The sequence below is a fragment of the Erinaceus europaeus genome, unplaced genomic scaffold (genome assembly GCF_950295315.1).
Source record: "Erinaceus europaeus unplaced genomic scaffold, mEriEur2.1 scaffold_835, whole genome shotgun sequence".
Lineage (NCBI taxonomy): Eukaryota > Metazoa > Chordata > Mammalia > Eulipotyphla > Erinaceidae > Erinaceus > Erinaceus europaeus.
The window spans coordinates 36,350-55,884 of record NW_026647232.1 but is presented as its reverse complement, the minus strand read 5'-3'; the positions used below and the strand labels follow the sequence as shown (position 1 = coordinate 55,884).

Genomic DNA, 19,535 nt, shown 5'->3' with positions numbered 1-19,535 from the left:
TAGCTATATTCATAAAATTTTCAGCCATAATTATCTAAAAATGTGTCAGGATACAGCTACTGCAAGAATTACTAGTCATCATTTAATTAGAAATTTATAGTCTTTCATGAGTCATACTTAAAACATTTCCTTTCTAAAGTCAAGTAAACTTGAAGTCAGACATTACCTGATGAAGTTCCTCAGTCATTGTTGCTATTTTTTTTTGTTGTTGTTGTTGTTTTCGTTATCTTTGAATGTCATCATCTTTGAGATGAGGGCAGTACCAGAGTGGGCACAGATTTACTGCAGAGATGACCACAGTCCATTCTCCTTCCATCTGTAGCATGTACATGGTAAAGGATTCCAAGCGGGAGCCCTAAGTGGCACTGACGTAGAAGCTCCTGTCGTAATAGTGTACCTGCTTTGCCACATTAGAGGACACTTTGGCGCAGGGCTGTTTTTCCCTCTCTCTCTCTGAAAAAGTTGATCCAAGTGGTGAGGTGTTGGTGGGAGGCAGGAAAGGAGAAAGGAAGTGAGCAAGGGAGAAGCTGTGTCATCCCTCCGTAAATTTCTACTGCTTGAATACGATGTGTCTTTCGTGAGTAGTTCCCATTGCAGAATCTTCACTGTGCCATGCTTTTTTTTTTTTCTTTTTTAGTTTCTATTTCTAAAAAGGAAACACTGACAAAACCGTAGGACAAGAGAGGGGTACAACTCCACACAGTTCCCACCACCAGAACTCTGTCTCCCCTCCCATCCCCTGATAGCTTTCCTATTCTTTATCCTTCTGGGAGCATGGACCCAGGGTCATTGTGGGATGCAGAAGGTGGAAGGTCTGGCTTCTGTAATTGCTTCCCTGCTGAACATGGGCGTTGACAGGTCGATCCATACTCCCAGCCTGCCTCTCTCTTTCCCTACCGGGAAAGGGCTCTGGGGAAGTGGGGCTCCAGGACACACTGGTGGGGTCGTCTGTCCAGGGAAGTCTGGTCGGCGTCATGCTAGCATCTGGAACCTGATGGTTGAAAAGAGAGTTAACATACAAAGCCAAAAAAAATTATTGAACAATCATGAACTTGGAGGCTGGAATAGTGCAGATGAAGAGTTGGGGGGTGGTCTCCTTTTGTAGATAGCTAGCAAGCATATTTTAGTTATATTCAAAGGGCCTATGGCTATAGTAGTTTTGTTTTTTGTTTTTTGGGTTTTTTTTTTTTTTGCCTGAGCCTGAAATCTGATATGCAGATGGATCCTAATTATTGTCTGGGGAGATGATGTCATGGCTGGGAAAAGGACCAGAAAGCTGGATCAGGGAAGAGAGTAGCTCCCAAATATGGGAAAGGTGTATAAATATTGTTGATTATAAACCCCATTGATTTGATGTGATCTGGGGCCCTGTGCCATGCTTTATACCGTGATTTGCCACTGCCACTGCCACCGCTGCCTCCTCCCCCTCCCAAACTACTGGACTTCAGTTTAGAAAATCTCTGATCGGGACCGGGTGGTGGCCCACCTAGTTGAGAGCACACGTTACAATGCACAGGGACCCAGGTTCAAGCCCCAGGCCCCCACGTACCAGGAGCAAGCTTTTCGAATGGTGAAGCAGCGTTACAGGTGTCTCTCTGTCTCTCTACCACCCCTCCCCTCTCGATTTCTGTCTCTGTCCAATAAATAAATAAAGATAATTTTTTTGCCTCCCAGGTTATTGTTGGGGCTCAGTGCCTGCACCATGAATCCACTGCTCCTAGAGGCCATTTTCCCCTCCTTTTGTTACCCTTATTGTAGCCTTGTTGTGGTTATTATTGTTGATGTTCATTGTTGGATAGGACAGAGAGTATGGAGAAAAAGGGGGAGAGAAAGATAGACACCTGCTGGCCTGCTTCACCGCCTGTGAAGCGACTCCCCTGCAGGTGGGGAGCCAGGGGCTCGAACCGGGGTCCTTATGCCGGTCCTTGCACTTTGCACCATGTGCACATAACCCACTGCGATACCCCCCAACCCCCAAAGATAATTTTAAAAAAGAAAATCTCTGATCATTCACACATAGTTTTGTTTTACCTTCCTGATTTATGTTTAGTGACATTGTCATATAAAGGAGCTGAGTCGTCGCTCGTTGTCATGCTGACTAGGTTCTGAGGAGCTCTGGGATATTTCTTTACTTAGAGGAGTTTTTGATTCCTCTGTGTCGAAATAGCTTATGGTAAGGGGCACTTTCCCCCATCTTAATGGCTGTCTTAGAGGTTAGGTACTGCAAGTAAATGCAACAGTGTTACCAATCTATAGGCTTCACAGAATTGTTCATCTGCCTTACAAGAATCATAGTAGCCTAGAGATAGCTCCCCAGGGAGGGTGCGCGTCTTGCTGTACAAACACTCCAGCTTGAGCACTAGCTCACATGGGAGAAGCATGGCACCAGGGCAAGCTCCACTGCTGTGGTGTCTCTTCCTCTCTGCTTTATTTTTGTTTTTCTGTCTGTCTGAATGAAAAAGTTATCTGAGGACCAGTGAAAATCATACTTAAGCAGTGCCCTGGCTCTGCAAAGATAAAAATAAGCAAACAAAAAAAAATCTGGGGGCCAGGCAGTCGTCCATCTACTTAAGCTCATATGTCATCATGCAGAGACCTGGGTTCAAGGCCCTGCTCCCTGTCTGCGGGCTTCATAAGCAGTGAAGCAGGTCTACAGGTGTCTCTCTCTCTCTCCCTCCCTCCCTCCCTGTCTTCCGCTTCTCTCTCAATTTCTCTGTCCTGTCAAATAAAATGGGGGGGCACTGGAAATAGTGGATTCAAAGTGCTGGCACCAAGCCCCAGCGATAACCCTGGTGGAAAAAAAGAAAAAGAGAAAGTCGTAGTCAATATAGGTAGCATTTTAGCTTTTGTGTGCCAGACACATCACGTATTTTAAAGAATAGGTAAACTAAACATTTGTAACATTCAAATACGGCAAATGTACCTAAGAGCCATCTTGTCAGTATGTTCAGTAAAGTCACCGTTGATTTAGTTTGCGTGGTCTGATAAGGCCTGAGTAAATGTTTCCATATAACTCTGAGGCTCAGTGGTCGGTGTAACTCTTACTCCTGCCCAGACTTTGAAGTCACTTTTCACTTCCATTGCATTTACCTATGGCTATGATTTCATCACACCCCATATGGCTTTGGAAATTGTTTTAATGTCGTGGACGAAATGCACATTGGAAAATAAAATTTGCCATTTGATTTAACTAGAAGTGCTAGAGTTCTTTTCCAGGATGAGATTTATAAACTTTTTTAGGGTGGTCGTTCAGAGCACCAGACTTCCATTCCTCCCACCCCATCCACACACACTACACAGGCAAGGCAGAGGAAGTAACTCTCATTTCTCCTTTCTTACTCCTCATGATTTATCAGGCTTTTCCATTAAAATGAATGCACACACCCCTTTGGCTTTTTCTTGCTATACTTTTGGAATTTCGTGTGACAGTTTTTGATTCTGTGTAGAAGTTATCTTGATATTTGAACCGTATCTTAAACCAAATCCCAGTTAAGGAAAAACCGCATGTGTACTCTTGCCTCTAGGAACCACTTAGAAAGTGTGCCTGAGTGGGTGTGTGAGAGCCGGAAACTGGAAGTGCTGGACATCGCCCATAACCACATCTGCGAACTGCCTGCTCGGTGAGTACCAGGCCGGGGTCTCTGGTTGTTATTTTTAACTTTCAACCCTGCAAAGCGCATTTAATATCTCTCACACCTCATGTGGTATAGTCAGGGTAGAACTTGGTTCGCACAGCAAGGAATGTTGTGGGGCTTGACTCTCAGCCAGTCTTCTCAAGGCCATGCGGGGGTGCCTGGTGGAGCTTTTCAGATAAGCCAAAGAAATGTCCAGAAATTCTGCATATAGCACAGTTGGTTCATCATTGTCCTCTTCATTCTGTCAGAATTGACTGCTTTGGTACATTGACTTGACATGTCTGTCTGCCTTCCTCACAAATAACTTTTGGTTTTCATAGAGAACAACTTTGAAAAGAAAAAAAAAAAACACTATTAGATTATTAAACCTAGAGAGCAGAATATTTTCTAGTGATCTTGCTGTGAAATTGAGAGCAGAATTCCCACTTTTTTTTCCTCTTCTCTCCCATGACATAGACTGTTATGCTTAGTACATGAATTGTACTTTAATGAGACATTGTATGACATGGTCATGTGATGTCTGATGTGATGGCTACAGACACCTGCACGTTGATTTAACCGCACCACAATGTTCTTGGAGGGTTAATGACTAGTTTGGCAGCTGAGGACGTAGTAGTAACGGAGCTGCGGGCACCTGCAGCAGAAGCTGGGGCTCAACATAGGGGAGCCTCCAGGGGTTTGCAGGATGGGTGGAGAGGCCAGAGGGTAGCTCAGCCAGCTGAGCACACACATTACCATGATCAAGGACTGGGTTCAAGCTCCTGCTCCCCCGCCTTATTTCCCTCCTCCCCTCTCAGTTTCTCTCTGTCTTATCAAATAAAAATAGAAAGGAAAAAAAAAAGAGAAAGAGAAAAAATGGCCACCAAGCAGTGGATTCACTGTGCAGGCACCAAGCCCCAGTGATAAACCTGGTGGCAATTAAAAAAAATAATAATAATAAAGAAAGATGGTGGGGGGCCCAGTGGGACAAGTGGGGGGGTAATGGTGTGCGGGTACTGTTTGTCACAGCAGCAGCTTTGTAAATCAGCATTTCCCCGACAAAATTATCTAAGAAAAAAGAAAAGTTGAAAGCTCTCAAAGGGTTAGAGTGAGAGAGGTGAGGAAATGGGTGAGACTGGGAAAGACATAGAGAGAGTTGAGTCTGGAGAAAAGATAACTGGATGCTCAAGAGCATAGCGTTTCCTTCCCTGGGCTGATTTGTATCTTAATAACAATAGCAACAAAAAGGACGGTATTTGCTTTGATTTTTTTTAAAAAAAAATTACACACACACACATTAACCAGCGCACTGCTCAGCTCTGGCTTATAGTGCTTCAATGGATTGTACCTGGGACTTTAGAGCCTTAAATTAAACATTTTAATGTTATGGGAAAAAGATATAATACAGCCATCCCACACTGGCCTGAAGAGCTGCCAGGCAGAGGACTAAAAGGCTCCATATTTCTGCCTGCCTGGTCTGGTGTCCACTAGCTGTACGTGACTAGGGAGCATTTGAAATATGACTACAAATGGAATTTTATAAGCTCTGGCTTATACTGGTGCAGGGGATACAGCCTGGGGGCCTCAGGCATGAGAGTCTGTTTGCCCCAGAAGTGAAGTCTAAATCATGGATGCTTTTACATTTACATTTAAGTAGTCACTGTGGCTAGTAGCTCCCATGACCTACTTAAAGCTTTCTCTGCCATTCTCAGAGAAACTCGGAGAAACAGAGGAACTCGGCTATGTCTAACTAGCATTCAAAAATACCAGTGCACGTGTGGTCGGGATCTGTCACAGTTTGGGAGCACATTTTCATATTAGGAACACAGTCTTTAAAGGGATCTGTTTGCTGGCATACTTGTTGTTGGCAAGCCTGGCCCATGTGTTGGACTCGAGCTGCCCTGTGTGGTCACCAGCAGCCAAGGGAGTGCTGAGCACTTCAGATGGGACTCGTCAAGGTTGACAAGTGTTGAAATGTACAGCACCCAGCTGCAAAGCCGCTCCATAATATGTCTGCATTACACGTTAAAGCAGTATATCCACTATATCAGGTCAAATATGATGCACTCCAAGAAAGCCTATTTGTTTTCACACCTTTTGTGTGACTAGAAACTCTGCAATCATACATCTCACTGGTAGCTATAACTCCTTTGAGCAGCCCTGTCAGAATCGAGCTCTCAGAAATAAAAGCCTGAATTAGGTTTTCAGTCCTTGGAAGCTCAGCCCATTTGACTTTGTTCCTCAGCCTTGCATTATACCTCGAATGTCAATCCACTTAAAACCCCTTCTGCTATTGAGTGTATGTTGACTGAGCATTTGGGTTACCCAGTCAACCCTCACCACTATCAAGAGAAGGACTGTGCTGTTATGTCCTGGGGCAGCCTTGTGAGAAAGACCCTTTTAGAAGACAGCATCAGGAATGAAAATAGACTATTGCCAAAGGGACTTTTTTTGTGGGATTGTGTTTTTGTTGTTGTTGTTACTGTTTTTCTTTTTTGCCATTGTATTTCTTTACATTTTTCTCTTCCTTTTTCACACCCAGTAGCCCCAGTCCAACAAATAAATACACTGCAGCCTAAGGCTTCTGTTTCACTGTATGCTGTAATGGACCTTCCATAGATAATAAGCAAGCAATTAAATTAGTGCCAAATAACTAATATTTTATTCAGCTTCTCTTAAGTTATTTAATTTTGCATTTGCTCTGCAGTAAATACAGATAGAAACAAATGCTTATTCAGACTAAGTCCCAGTTGCCCCATTGTCAAGGAATATAAACAGTGTTTATCTGTGTGTTTTAAAAACACGTGGGACAAAAACAATATGCATTGTCTTCTTGTTTATAATGATATCTGATAGCAAACTTTGTGTATCTCTTTCTGATCTAATATCCAAAACAATGACTCATTAGAAGTTGATTTAATAGTCAGGCTTGTTTATCTAAGGAACATGTCTAGAGGGGTTGACAACATAAATTACTATTTAGAACTAGAAATACATGAAAAGGAAAAGAAGGTACTTGAATATTTAGACAGTATCCAAAGAAATCCCACTCAATCTAGTAATTATTATCTTTTAATATGGTATAGTCATCAGATCTGCTGTTTTATTTGAAAGAATTAAGATAAAGATTTATCACTTTCAGTTACCTACTTAAGGGTCTGGGTGTAATTAAGAGATGACCCGCTCTGCCATCTAAGAATCTGAAAATGGACCCAGGCCAAGTCAGACAGTAAAGTTGGTGTAACAAGTTCTGAATGTCTGGGTTGAAGTGGTGGCTTCCCTGTGTTGAGGGTGACTGCTGGTGGTCTAGAACCATTTCTCTTGTCTCAGTGCTCCCTAGCCCGCCTGTAGAGCCTGCCAGCACTGAGAGGCTGCCAGTGTCCGTGAGCAAGGAATCTAGCTTGACTGGAACAAACAGTGACATGAACAGGTTTAGACTCCAATGGGCAGAGTCAGGATGTGGGAACCAGGAGGTGGGAGAGGAAACCTGCCAGGAGTGTGGTGGTTCTCAGGCTGGAAGCCCTCCTGGTGCAGATCGCTACTTCACTTCACACGGCCCGGGACTCTGTGTAAACCAAGGCCCTCTCGTGCTCTGCACTTGTTGAAATCTGACGTAGGCATAAGTGGATTTGCATTAGATTAGTAAGTGGTCATCATCGTTGTGGTTCTGATAGCGAGCAAACACAACCTGATGGCTGTGTGAGGCAAAGAAAAAAACAGGTGCATTCTCCTCCTTAGGAGAGAGCCTCCAACTCCAGCCTAGGGATAAACGAAGTCATATGACCTTAAGGGAGGAAAGGGAGAAATAATTAAGACTGAAATACCAATGAAGAAAAAGTATCCAGGTGCCAGGCAGGGATACCACACCTGGTTTAGCTCACACACGTTACAGTGCGCAAGATCCTAGGTTCAAGCCCCTGCAGAGGGAAAGCTTCACAAGTGGTGAAACAGGGCTGCAGGTGTCTCTCTCTCTCTCTGTCTCTCTCTGTCTCTCTCTCTCCATCTCTGTCTCCCCCTTCTCTCTCAATTTCTCTCTGTCTCTATCCGATAATAAGTAAAGAAAAATGTTTTCAAAATTTAAGAAAAAGGAAAAAGTATCCAGTCAGCTGGCATTTGTAAAGGTTTAATTGGGTAGGAAAGTTCTATGTGGAGAATTGATGCTGAAGGGGGAAGTCACACCCTCCTCGCTCCAGAGCAGTCCAAGAAAGACGCAAGCTCACAGCCTTTCCCAACCTGCCAAGAACCTAACTCTCTTTAGCGCCTACTTCTATGAAAACTTGTTATTCTCTAAAGCTTCCTTATTAAACATTATTTTTCATTGTTTCTTTCTTTTTTCTTGAATTCTGGACACTTTTTAAAATTTTTTTAATTATTATTTTTCTATATTTATTTATTTCCTTTTGTTGCTCTTGTTATTTTATTGTTGTAGTTATTATTGTTGTGGTTATTGATGTCATTGTTGTTGTATAGGACAGAGAGAAATGGAGAGAGGAGGGGAAGAGGGAAAGCTCTGCAAGCGACCCCCTGCAGGTGGGGAGCCGGGAGCTCGAACCAGGATCCTTATGCTGGTCCTTGCGCTTCGTGCCACCTGCTCTTAACCCGACGCACTACCACCCAACTCCTGTACTTTTTAAATTTTTTATTCATGATTACAAGACCAAGATTATAGGTGTAGTTTCACTCCATACCCACCACCAAACTTTGTGCTCCTCACACCCCCCACCAAGATAAACGCTATAGTTCTCAGCCAAATCCTAGAGATAGTAGGGTGGTTACTAGCCTCCACCCCGCCCTTGGACTATCATGTGTTTCAGTTCTCTAGATTCCACATAGGAGCGAAACCACCCAGCAGCTGTCTTTCACTTCCTTACTTGCTTCACTAAGAGTAGTCACCTCCAGTGGAAGTATGAACACTATTGAAGTGTAAACACATCCAACTTTGAGAGTGTGTTGAAAAAGCGTGCACTCTGACGAAATTTATATTTTCTGCAGGAGAGAATTTTAAGCATTCTCCAACTCCTGTCCATTTTTCCATCTTTACCCCAAACTGGCTCTAAGTAAGTTGCCCTTTGTTTCCTTGTCCCCTTTTATGCAGCTTATTTTGTAACAGTAGCCTGCGGAAACTTCTGGCAGGACACAACCAGCTGACAAGGCTCCCCGAGCGGCTAGAAAGAACCTCTGTGGAGGTCTTGGACGTGCAGCACAACCAGCTCCTGGAGCTTCCCCCCAACCTCCTGATGAAGGCAGACAGGTAAGGCAGCTTGTTTACCTCAGTCCCCTGACCCCCTGACGTGCAAAAGGTGCCCCCCCTCCTTCACCACCATCACTGCCCTCTGGGAGAAGCGGCCTGACCTTGCACACAGACTGACGGTGTGGAGATACAGGTATAAACGCAGCAGGAGGTGTGCACCTGCTCTGAACCTCCGCCCGCTGTTCTAGGCTTCCATGTCTTGTGAGTGGCCAGGCTAGCTTGTCTGAGAGTTCACCTAGTTCCCTTGTATGTGTCTCCAAATCATTTTATTTAGGAAAACCACGGTCTACTGGACAGTGGTTGTTGACACATAGGCCAATTTTCTTTTTTTAACCAATTCTTATCTTTGCTGTAGTTTTTTTTTTTTTCCTTTTATTGAAAGAGGTTTTCTTTTGACTGAACAAAATACTTGGTTTCATTTAAGTCTATAGAAGAGATTTGTTTTTACATGGAGGGAGTGGGGTAGTTAAAACATTCAGTGAAGTCTATTTTCTGTGATTTCTTCAAAGAAATCTTTGAGTAACACGTCGGAACATCATGTTTGTTCCAGAGCCCCTGTGCTTTATACCAAGAACTGCAGGGCCCAGTGGCCTGGATCACTGGCTTCTGTGATGTTTATCTTTAGAGAGCAGGCATAGCTTAGAGATGAGACGCAGGATTACAGCATACTTCACTTTCTAAGAAGGTGCGAAGGTTAGTTCTGTGCTGAGATGAAAATAATGAATCTCTTATCCTTTCAGAAATTTAACATTTTAGCACATGATGATATTTGTGGGTGAAAAAACAGTCTAGGGGCACCAGAGCAATTAGAGGCCTAATCAACAGGCTCTCATGCCTGAGGCTCTATAGCCCCAGGTTCAATTCCTGACATCACCATAAGCCAGAGCCAAACAGTGTTCTAGTCAAAAATGATACTTTTTAGAACAGGCTGGGAACTCTAGCTCCCTTGCCCAGCGTCAGACTGTGTGTCCCGAGTTCCGTGCTTGTCCCTGTTGGGACTCCGCCACATGCTGCACCGCCATTGCCTGCTTACTCATCTGTCCCCGCTCACGGATAATGAGTTTGTGCATCCAGAGACTGTGTCCTAATTACAGCTTTAGCCCCAGCGGCTTCCAGTGTGTCTGGAACGAGCCCGGCATTCAGCAAACACGTGCTTAATGACTGACGGAAGATATGAGACATTTTAAATACCACCTTGACTCTCAGGTTTAATGGTAGTGTTTCTTCTCCTTTTTTGGTTTTCTGTTTTCCTCTCCCTCTCCTTTTCCTTTGTAACAATCCATTTTATTAAGACATAGTGCATGGGTCCATATTGGGATGGGAAGCATTCCTACTACTGCTTCCTTTTTTTCCTTTTCCTTTTGTTTATCCTGCTCACTTTTAAAAGCACTCGTGCTCTGTACTTAATCCAAGTTATGACAGACTCCTACTGGGAGTTAGGAAGGACGGAGCTGTGAGAAGATGGGATTCTTTTATTGTGACCGACTGGTGTTCCCCCCGTTCCAGGGGAAGGGGCTCAATTTCAAGGTCATTTCAAGAGTAACCTTGCTGTCCCAGTAGAGTGCACACCTTAGCATGTGTAAGGACCTGGGTTTGCGTTCAGGGTCACCACGTGGGAGCACCGTGAAAGGGGAAGCTTCATGAGAAGTAGAGCGGTGCTGTGATTTCTCTCCTCCCTACCCCCCTCCCTCTGTCCTCATGTTTGGGGAGCGAGAGAAAGTCCCCATGGCGCTCTGGAAGCACACAGGTATGAAACCCGAGGGCCCGAGATGAGGAAGAGTCTTCCTCTTGCTTCTGTATCACAGCCCTGTGCGCAGGCAGCCCCACACCTGTGCTTCTGCTGCCCTTTTGCTCTGTGACTGGTTCCTCTGCCTGTCAAGGATTCTGGCTTATCTTAGAACTGTGTGTTTTCCTTCACAAAGCTAAGCAGGCAAACTTTGGACAGTTTTATAATGAGGATGCCTTGTTCTCCTGAAGAATCTAAAAAAAAAAAAAGTAGAAGAAGAAATAGGGAGAGAGAAAGAGACATCTGCAGCACTGCTTCACTGCTCATAAACCTTCCCCCCTGCAGAAGGGGACTGGGGACTAGAACCCAGGTCTCTGTGCATGGTAAAGTATGTGTTCAATCAGGTGTACCACAAACTGATCCAATAAAAAATGTTTTAAATATATATATTTTAAAAGACTATAAATACATATCATTGTCATACTCAAAAAAAAAAAAAAGAAAAGAAACAAGCAGATGGAGTTTAGGCCTTTTTTTTGGGTGGGGGGATCACCAGGGGGTGTCACCAGCTGGCTCAGTGCCTTCAGGGAGGAGCCCACTGATCTTAGTAGTTTGGGTCTTACCCTTCCCCCGTCAACTTTTCTTTGCTAGAGAAAGGGAGGGAGAGAGAGAAGCAGAGACATCAGTAGCTCTGTTCATGAAGCTTCCCCCCTGCATATGGGGACCCAGGGCTTCAACCTGGTGTGCCAGCACTCGACCCCTGAGCAGATCCATTTGTGAGTCTGGTCACATCTGTTAAGTTCGTGGCTAGAAGCATAGATGGCTAGGAGTGCAGCTCTCCTGTAGGTGCTAATCACTTCAGAGGATTTGGCTGTAAAAGCAGAGTTCCATACAGGCTTCATTCCCTAGAGGCAACCAGTCAACATTCACTGAGTCTCCTTGCGCTGCCTGGTACGAGGGCACAAGGGCACATCTGCAAACATGCCCCAGAGGGTGCTCAGAGGCTAATTGAGGAAGCTTTTCATATTGAGATGAGGATTTGCATGGGAAAGTATAACTCAGATTGTTTCACAAGTGATACTGTGGCCTCCTAGCTCTGGGATCACTGCTCAACTGTTAAGCATTGCTTGTGTACTTTGTGCAGTTCCCAGATGGAATGAGCTGGAATGTTTCTAGTAACGCAACAGGGGAAATGCAGAACTTGAATCACTGAAAGAAGATAATGAGATCACAGATCACAGAACCCACAAATGAGCGGTGCGCATTTTGGCCAAACTCCCCTAGCTGGAATATGCATTGTGAGGAGCAGCTCCAGGGGTACTATTGCCAGTTTCATGTTTGGTCCTAAAGCTGAGGAAAAGACCCCAGTATTAGACTTTCTGAAATGCAAGTGGTTTGCCCTCTGTTCTAAGTAGAAGTTGTATGCAGAAGCATCAGGAAAACTGTAGGAATCGTCGGACACAGAGCAGATGACTAAAACAAAGGCTCTTTCTTGCTAGTCTTCCTTGAACTCTGGATTTTACCTGCTAAGGCCAGTGTCATGGTGTTACTGTGTGACATTGTCATATATAGCTCCAAATGGCCTATACCAGCCTGCTCTAGTTAGGAAGGTAGTTAGTGAGCCAACAGGAGAAGGGAATCTGCTGTAAAAGAGTGTAGAGTTGCAGCTTTCCCTTCTCCTGGAAACTTCCTACCATTTTGTCAAAATTCTGATCAGCTATTTTAGTCTAAATTTACTCTTCATATTCATCTTCTGAGTTTTGTTTATTTTGACTTTCCCTTGAAAGCTCAGAAGCTATAGACAGAAGTGACACATGATGGGCCTTAAGTTGCTGAGTGGGTGACTGTGACTTTGTATCTGGTGATCAAGGATTTGACTCTCTGGGGGTGGGTGTGCTGACAGGTTCTACCCTGGATCTTACCAGCCCAGAGCGGCCATCTTAGCTCTTCTTCACAGAGATGAGGATTTTCCTTGGTGGAAACGCCCCCTAGAGACTTTCAGATACTCAGTTTTCCTCAGCAGATGGGCAGGGGTGGGGGATAGATGTTCCCAGGGTCACGGGAGGGGATGAATGAGGTCCTCCCATCCTTCTGCTCTTCCTGAATCCTCAGTGGAGTCTGGCTCCCCTACTGCCTGGCAGTTGGACCCTCACAGGGTGTCCAGCACACTGCTCCTGCCAAGGTTCAGTCTAGCTAACCAGCCACACTGACATTCCAAGAGTTCTAGCTCTGCTGTGGGGCCCTAGGGCCTGTTGGTACCCCTGTTTGGAATGGTACTAGGTGTCTTCGGGGTGACACAGAGAGGGGGTGGGTGTACATGCAAACGGAGTACACGATCATTATTCAGTATCTCGAGAGCGTTAGTCACATTGTAGACCATACGTGCTAGTGACTCAGACAGGCCCGGGTAAACACCGAGGGGCCAACAGGAACGGAAGACTGGGAAGAGCGTGATCGGTTGACCATGCCAACCAGTGCCTTTTGGCAAAGACAGCTATTTCTGGCATTTTGAAGTGCTAAGTTACTTATACTGTTGTTATTTATTTATTATTTAAGAGAAGAGAACTATCTTATGAACTGCTGGCATTCCAAAAGCTTTAGTTAAATAGAGCAGCATCCAGACTCCTGGCCCTCTTCTCACTGGCTCACCTTGGTCAGTCATCAGTTTTCTCAAGTCTGCATTTTGAAGGCTGACCCACACCTACTTAGGGAGCAGATGCTGAGAACCATATACCTTCCCTGTTCTCTCTCACACACTCATTTTTTCTTACGGCACTAGAATTTCACGTATGTGTGATTTCACTGCACTCAGATTTACTTTTTCAGTTCTTATTATAGACAGACAGACTGACAAGACAGGACAAAAGAGAGAGGCACCACAACACTACCATCTGTTGCGTTCTCCTGGTGCTACAGTGCTTCTGTGTGGAAGCAGGGTTTGAACCCAGGACATAGTACAATGGAAGCATCACCCTAACCTGGAAGTGGCATCCTGGCCCTGACTTCTGTACCTTCTAGTAAGTGGAGCAGGATGCTGAGAAGGACACAGTGTCACTTCTGTGTCTCCATGCCAGCACAGCATTTCCTTATTCTGTTGATCATAAAACAGCAAACACCTAAACTGAGAGACCGTCTACAAAGTCATTGTTTAATAGTCTTTGAAAGGCCAGCGTCATTTGAGACAAAGAGGACTCTAAGGAGGCAGAAGTGAGATGCATTGTGGGAGCTCAGTAGGCATCTGTGGAGAGATTGATGAAATGGCACGGGGTGGTGTGGAGACTGGCAAGTATCAGTGAGGGCGGCAGGTACTGCTGAAATGTTTTTGTTGCAGTGACACAGACTCTGCTGCATCTGTGCAGGGCAGGAAAGTGAGTTTTGTGTCCGTGGGTGGCGTCATGCAAAATCTGAGAAGCCCCTGCTGCAAAGATTGTCCTTTCAACCTTATGAACATGAAACTGTCAAGAAGACTATGTTGTAAAGACAAGCCAAGTGATTTCCAGTGTTTTGTTAGATACTTCTGGGAACTTTGGGGACCAGAAATCAGGGGAATTGGCTAAAAATAAAAAAGTTGGGGTGGGCTGAGAGTCATAACCTTTTCAGCGTGTAAGTAGAATGCAAGTTCTGGGACTGGATCCAGAACTCCGGAGCAGAGACCCGGCCAACCTGCACACGGGCACTTCTGCCATGCTTGCAGATCCTGGGCTTGGTCAGTCTCTAGGAGTGCTGGTGGTGATTAGATAGCAGATAAACAGAAGTGATTTAAAAAAGAAGAAAGAAAAAGAGGATGAGCCAGAGCAGTTGGACAGAATGTGCTGGGAACACAGCGGTTGCTGGAGGAGCAGAGCATGGGCTTATCTCGATGCTGTTGGCAGTGGCTTGGCAAACAAGTGCTCTGGGAAGGAGAGAGAGAGATAGAGACAGAGACAGACAGAGAGAGAGAGAGAATGTGTGAATGTGTGTGTGTGTGTGGTGTGTGTGTGTTTGTGCGTGTGCGTGTGGCTGTGCGCTTTCTGCTGGGCAGAGGTCTGGAGTACGAGCTCTGTTTTCAGCTCTTTTAAGACATGAGCTGGAAACTGTGTGCACATGTGCTCTTCATACTGCCCAGCTGGTAGGGGGGACTGTCTGGCATCCAGGTTTCGTGAAGAGAGGGGCCCAAGAAAATGTCCTTCCCAACAAAGTTTCCTGTTCACTATCTTTTCCTGCTTTGTTGGGGAGTAAATGGTTTATAATACAGTTGTCACAAAAATGACCTTTCATCTCCTCATAATAGATGTCTACAAGACACTCTCCCCCAGTCGGGGTCCTTTTCTGCCAGCATACACCAGAAACCCAGAGCCCCTCCTTCCCCAGAGTCCTTGGCTTTGGAGAAAACACACCCAGCTCAAGACATCATTACTACTATTATTTAACATCTGGAGTCTGTAGAGATTTATGAGGGGGCAGTGGACGCTTAGATTGATGGGATATGAGTTTCTGACTCTGCATTGCCAAGGAACTGAACTGTCTCAGTTTCAGTTTCTGTCTTCTGTGAAGCAGCAGGAGAATGAGGTATAAGGAAACTGGTAGACTGTGGTCTCACTAGAGCACCACACAAACGGGAACATGGCAGTGACTGGTCCCCAGCAGAAGGCTGCATAGCCAGGAGAATTTAAATACCACTTAACACAGTTGTTAGGAAAGTCTGCAGTGGAGAAGTTTGAGGACGCTTCCATGCCACATTGAGTGAAAACTAAGCAATTTAGCAATTGAGCTTTGGGGGGGAGTTTTGACAGCAGGAGTGGGGCTCTACACACTGTTTGTTGAATACAACCATCGCCCATTCTGGAGAAATGTTGCAGATTCAAGTAGCTGCTCATCCTCGTGGAATGACACCACTCAAGCACTAAACCCAGTTAGTGTGTCTCCTGCTGGAACATTGCCGGGTTGAGGTGAGGAGTGAGTATTTGATTTTTGTTCTTGAGTTTAATTTCCTTGAGACCATTGCAGACAAAAATCCTTTGAGTCCAGCTGATTGCTCTCTGACTGGTAACTAACAAGATGATTCAATCAAGCTTTATTTATTTCAAATGGGATCATTTGGAACCAGCCCATATTGGCTCAGTCTAGTTTCATTTCCTGAAGGGGTAGATTGTGGACTTTTCGCCGGTTAATACCTCACAGAGCACACAGAACTCCTGCAGTGCAGGCAACCCTCAGTGAGCTGAGGGACACTGTTCATGGAAATCACTTTCTCCCCTTTGGAAAGTGGAAAGGATTTCTGAAGTCCCCGTAGACACTTTCTAGATGAGCATTCACATGCTGGGCTTTCCCCCTCTCAAAACAACAGTTCCTCTTTTTCTGACCTCAGAATATGCAAACATTCTTGAATTAATGTCTCCTCAAATTTCTTGTCGTGTGTCTGTAGCTACACATTTCCTAAGGAATTGTATTTTAATGAGATTGCCCGTTTCCCAGCCCATCCGTACTTCACGGTGTCTCAAAGCAATGCATTTTAAAATTCCCTAAATTCTACACTGAAGAAACGCCACCTAGCAAGGTTTTTTTCAAGTTGGGTAATATATAATAAACGGGACCTAAAGAAACAGACTTGTAAAAAATAGATACCTGTGGTGCTGAAATCGGGTTTCCTTCCTTGTTCGAAGCCATTTCAGAAACTGCATGAATGACCTTTATTTTCATTGCTGTGTCACATACAACTGTAATTTCCCATGACTATTTATGGTCTGTACAGCCCTTTTCTAACTTCCTTCCCCCCCCCCCCAAATGTCAACGGAATACGTGTTTCTTTAATGGAAAATGTTCTATTTTGAGGAAGCTGCTTTTCCTTAGATAGTAGTGGAGTTGGAGGGGATGATTTATGGAGGTGCAGGGTTGGGGAGCATTAAAAGTATGGGTTGAGAGCTTGGAGTGATAGTCCCAGTGAAAACTTCTGAATAGAAGTCGTCTTTTTATCCAAGTTTAAAATTGCCTGTACCTGGCATTCTCTAGTTTTCCTTTTAAAGGAAGGTCATATTACCTTTTTCCTAATTTGTGCCAGGTTAGTCTTCAACTGAATGCTGAAAGTTTCAAACCGAGGTGATTTTGAACCGAGAAAATGGCAGTTCCTTCACAGGGTATGGCGGTGGGGGGCGGCGGGGGCGGCGAGGGGCCTTTGCCCGTGGGAACCATAGCAGGTGTGTCTGAGCAAACACCCTCCTTCTGGGGCTGGAGTGCCGTCTCTGACTCAACAGAACCTGCTCTGTCTTTCCCTCCCCACTTGCAGATGGATCACTGGGAACCTGATCACAGTGAGGATTCTCTTCTCCAGATTCCCATTTGGCATTAATCTGTGTTTCACAGTAGTTGTGGGAGAGTTATAGCTGTTTTGACAATGTTAATCTTCATTGTAAAAACACTTTATTTTATCCATTGTTCACTGTTACTTGAGTGGGTGGTAGCACATAGTGTGTTTGCTTATATTATTAAAGTATAATATGAATGCTGAATTATAATGTACAGATAGAGGGCCAAGCCTAGCATTGGCTGAGTTTTCTCAAAGTGCAACCCCTCCTGTCTCCGGCCCCCTTCCCCTTACTTCTAATGACATAGATTTCCTCTGTTTAATTTTTGAACTTTGTATTTGTGGGGTCACATGGTATATACTCTGGTGGTATCTAACTTCTTTCCCTTAGTGTCTGTGAGATCCATCCAATGAAAACAAGTAGTCAGAGGTCTTCCTTTTCACTTCTATGTAACCTGCCGTTATCTTAATACAGAGCATATTATCTCCTATAACCAAGACTCTGTCAGGAAAATGTGCCCTGGACACCATGCTAGAGAGGACTGAGTCACCACGTGGTTTTGTTGCGCCTAATGTGTTATTACTGTAAACACATTTTAATTACTTTCCCTCCTCTTTATGCTTCCACAAATGTTGGTTTTAATCCCTTTGTATTTAACTGTTCTGGACATCACAGATCTGGGGTGGGTTTCCGTATACCAGGTGCCAGTCAGAATATTACTGCTTTGTTGGAGATTTAAAACAAGAGCTTTGGCTCATCGGCAAGAGCTTGTTGCATTTTGTCATTGTAGCCTAAGATTCCTGAATGCGTCTGCAAACAAACTGGAAACCCTTCCTCCAGCCACGCTTTCCGAAGAGACAAACAGCATCCTACAGGAGTTGTATCTGACCAATAACAACCTGACAGATAAGTGTGTGCCCCTGCTAACGGGACATCCCCACCTGAAGATCCTCCACATGGCCTATAACCGACTTCAGAGCTTCCCAGCAAGGTAAAGTGAGACCCCTGCTTTTCTGAACATGAAGCCACAGACGGCAAGGTGGAAGCTAGTGTCTATGTCCAGATAATGCGAATGTTCCTCCTGGATTCTTGTTCACGGCTGTCTTTTCTAGGAACAGCTAGTATTCCCCTATAGACATATGTATTGGCTTTTCTCTTCATATCCAAATGTTCAGTCACTAGGATTTTCCAGTGATTTTTGAAAGAAGATATATTATCTATCAAGTATGTGTTTTTCCCTCTTGGGAACCAGTCAAATTAACTTGAAAAAAAATGCATTAACCTAATATGATGTGTGGGAGTTAAAAGGTAAACTCGGACCTGAAGGTTCTTACCTCTCTACCAGATGTTGTGCTTGTGTTTCCAGGATAAAAGCTGCAGTGACCTTTGCAGCTAGAGACACTGTGTAACATTACAAATAGCTTATGGTCCTCAGAAGCTTCCATTTTTAACTGGGTTTAAGTTTGTGACTTGGGGGAATAGTAGTGTTTGCTCTAGCTGTGAGTGAGTCTGCTCACCAGCCCTGCTATGAAGGGTTCACTCCACTACCATGTCACTGGCGTTGTTCACCTACAAATCAGGACTTGACACACACTCACAAGGAGTCAACACTAACCCCGCTGGTACTCTTGCTAGCGCAGTTCAAAACCAGGTCAAGGCACAGTGCTTGAACCATCAAGGTGAGGAGACAGCCACAGCCTCCTTAAGGGGGAAGGCCCGAAAACACACTGACTTCAAGTGCTGCTGGGGGTGTTTTTATATTATTGTGTTACACCCTTCTCTGTGTTTTCCCTCACTCAATGTTAATAGTCTTTTTCCTCATTTGCTGCTTCTCTCTACTATAATTTTACTGTGGGATGACATTTTGTTTGGGGGGAGAAAATGTGGTAATCACATAACAGCCGTGTACCTGGAATTGTCCTATTTAGTAGTTTTGAATGTGCAGGCCCTTCCCCACTCAGATTCTGAAGGGTCTCTCCCAGTGACCCAAGGCAGATCGTCACCTTAAATGCAGAGAATTGTTTGACATCTTGCTATAACTCTCACCTCCCCAAGGATTATAATGTGGCCATAGCTTCTCTAGAAGAGCTTCTTAAGTGTGAGGGCTGTTTCATTTCCCTTGCCACCTTCAGTTTCAGGCCTCACATGGAGTCTGCAGGGGGCAGACACGGCAGATGGCTGCTGACTTAGAGACCCTGCTCCAGTGACCCCATCACACAGTGGCTGCCTTTCTCAGCTGAAGAGTGGCAACTTCTTTAGTTTTTCCTTTTCTTGAGCTTTGTTTCTTCCTTTTCAGTCATTCTTTAGATCTGTTACCTATGAATTCCCTCACAGTCCTGAAAATGATCACTGAGGCAAGTAATGAGAGCTCACAAATTCTGACACTCACAGGTGGATTCCTTCAGAGCCCCTGTGTAGAATGTGTCAGGCATTTACAATATTGAAGCTCTTACCTGTACATTTACTTCCAGGGTGAACAAGTTACATAGCGTTTCTATCTGAGAAATGACAGAAAGAAAAGAAATAAAGGGTTTCTTACCAAAAAATTTTTGAAGATGTGATGTGACAAATGAAACTGTAGCCTGTAGAGGAGATACCAGTGCCTGTGTGAAAGTCTAAGAGGCACTCACTGGGGTTCCTGTGCTCCCGGAGCCCAGCACCAT

General features: G+C 44.6%; 1 protein-coding gene across 1 annotated transcript in view; it reads left to right on the top strand.

The window, feature by feature from the left end:
• The first annotated feature begins 3,480 nt into the window (after nt 1–3,480).
• The window catches only part of LOC103114476 (PH domain leucine-rich repeat-containing protein phosphatase 1), a 36,670-nt gene continuing 20,615 nt past the window's right edge, over nt 3,481–19,535 (top strand). The window contains exons 1-3 of the mRNA XM_060183844.1: nt 3,481–3,620; nt 8,710–8,865; nt 17,663–17,863. Of these exons, the coding sequence (XP_060039827.1) occupies nt 3,505–3,620; nt 8,710–8,865; nt 17,663–17,863 (473 nt within the window). The 5' untranslated portion in view covers nt 3,481–3,504. The remainder of the gene's footprint in view (nt 3,621–8,709; nt 8,866–17,662; nt 17,864–19,535) is intronic.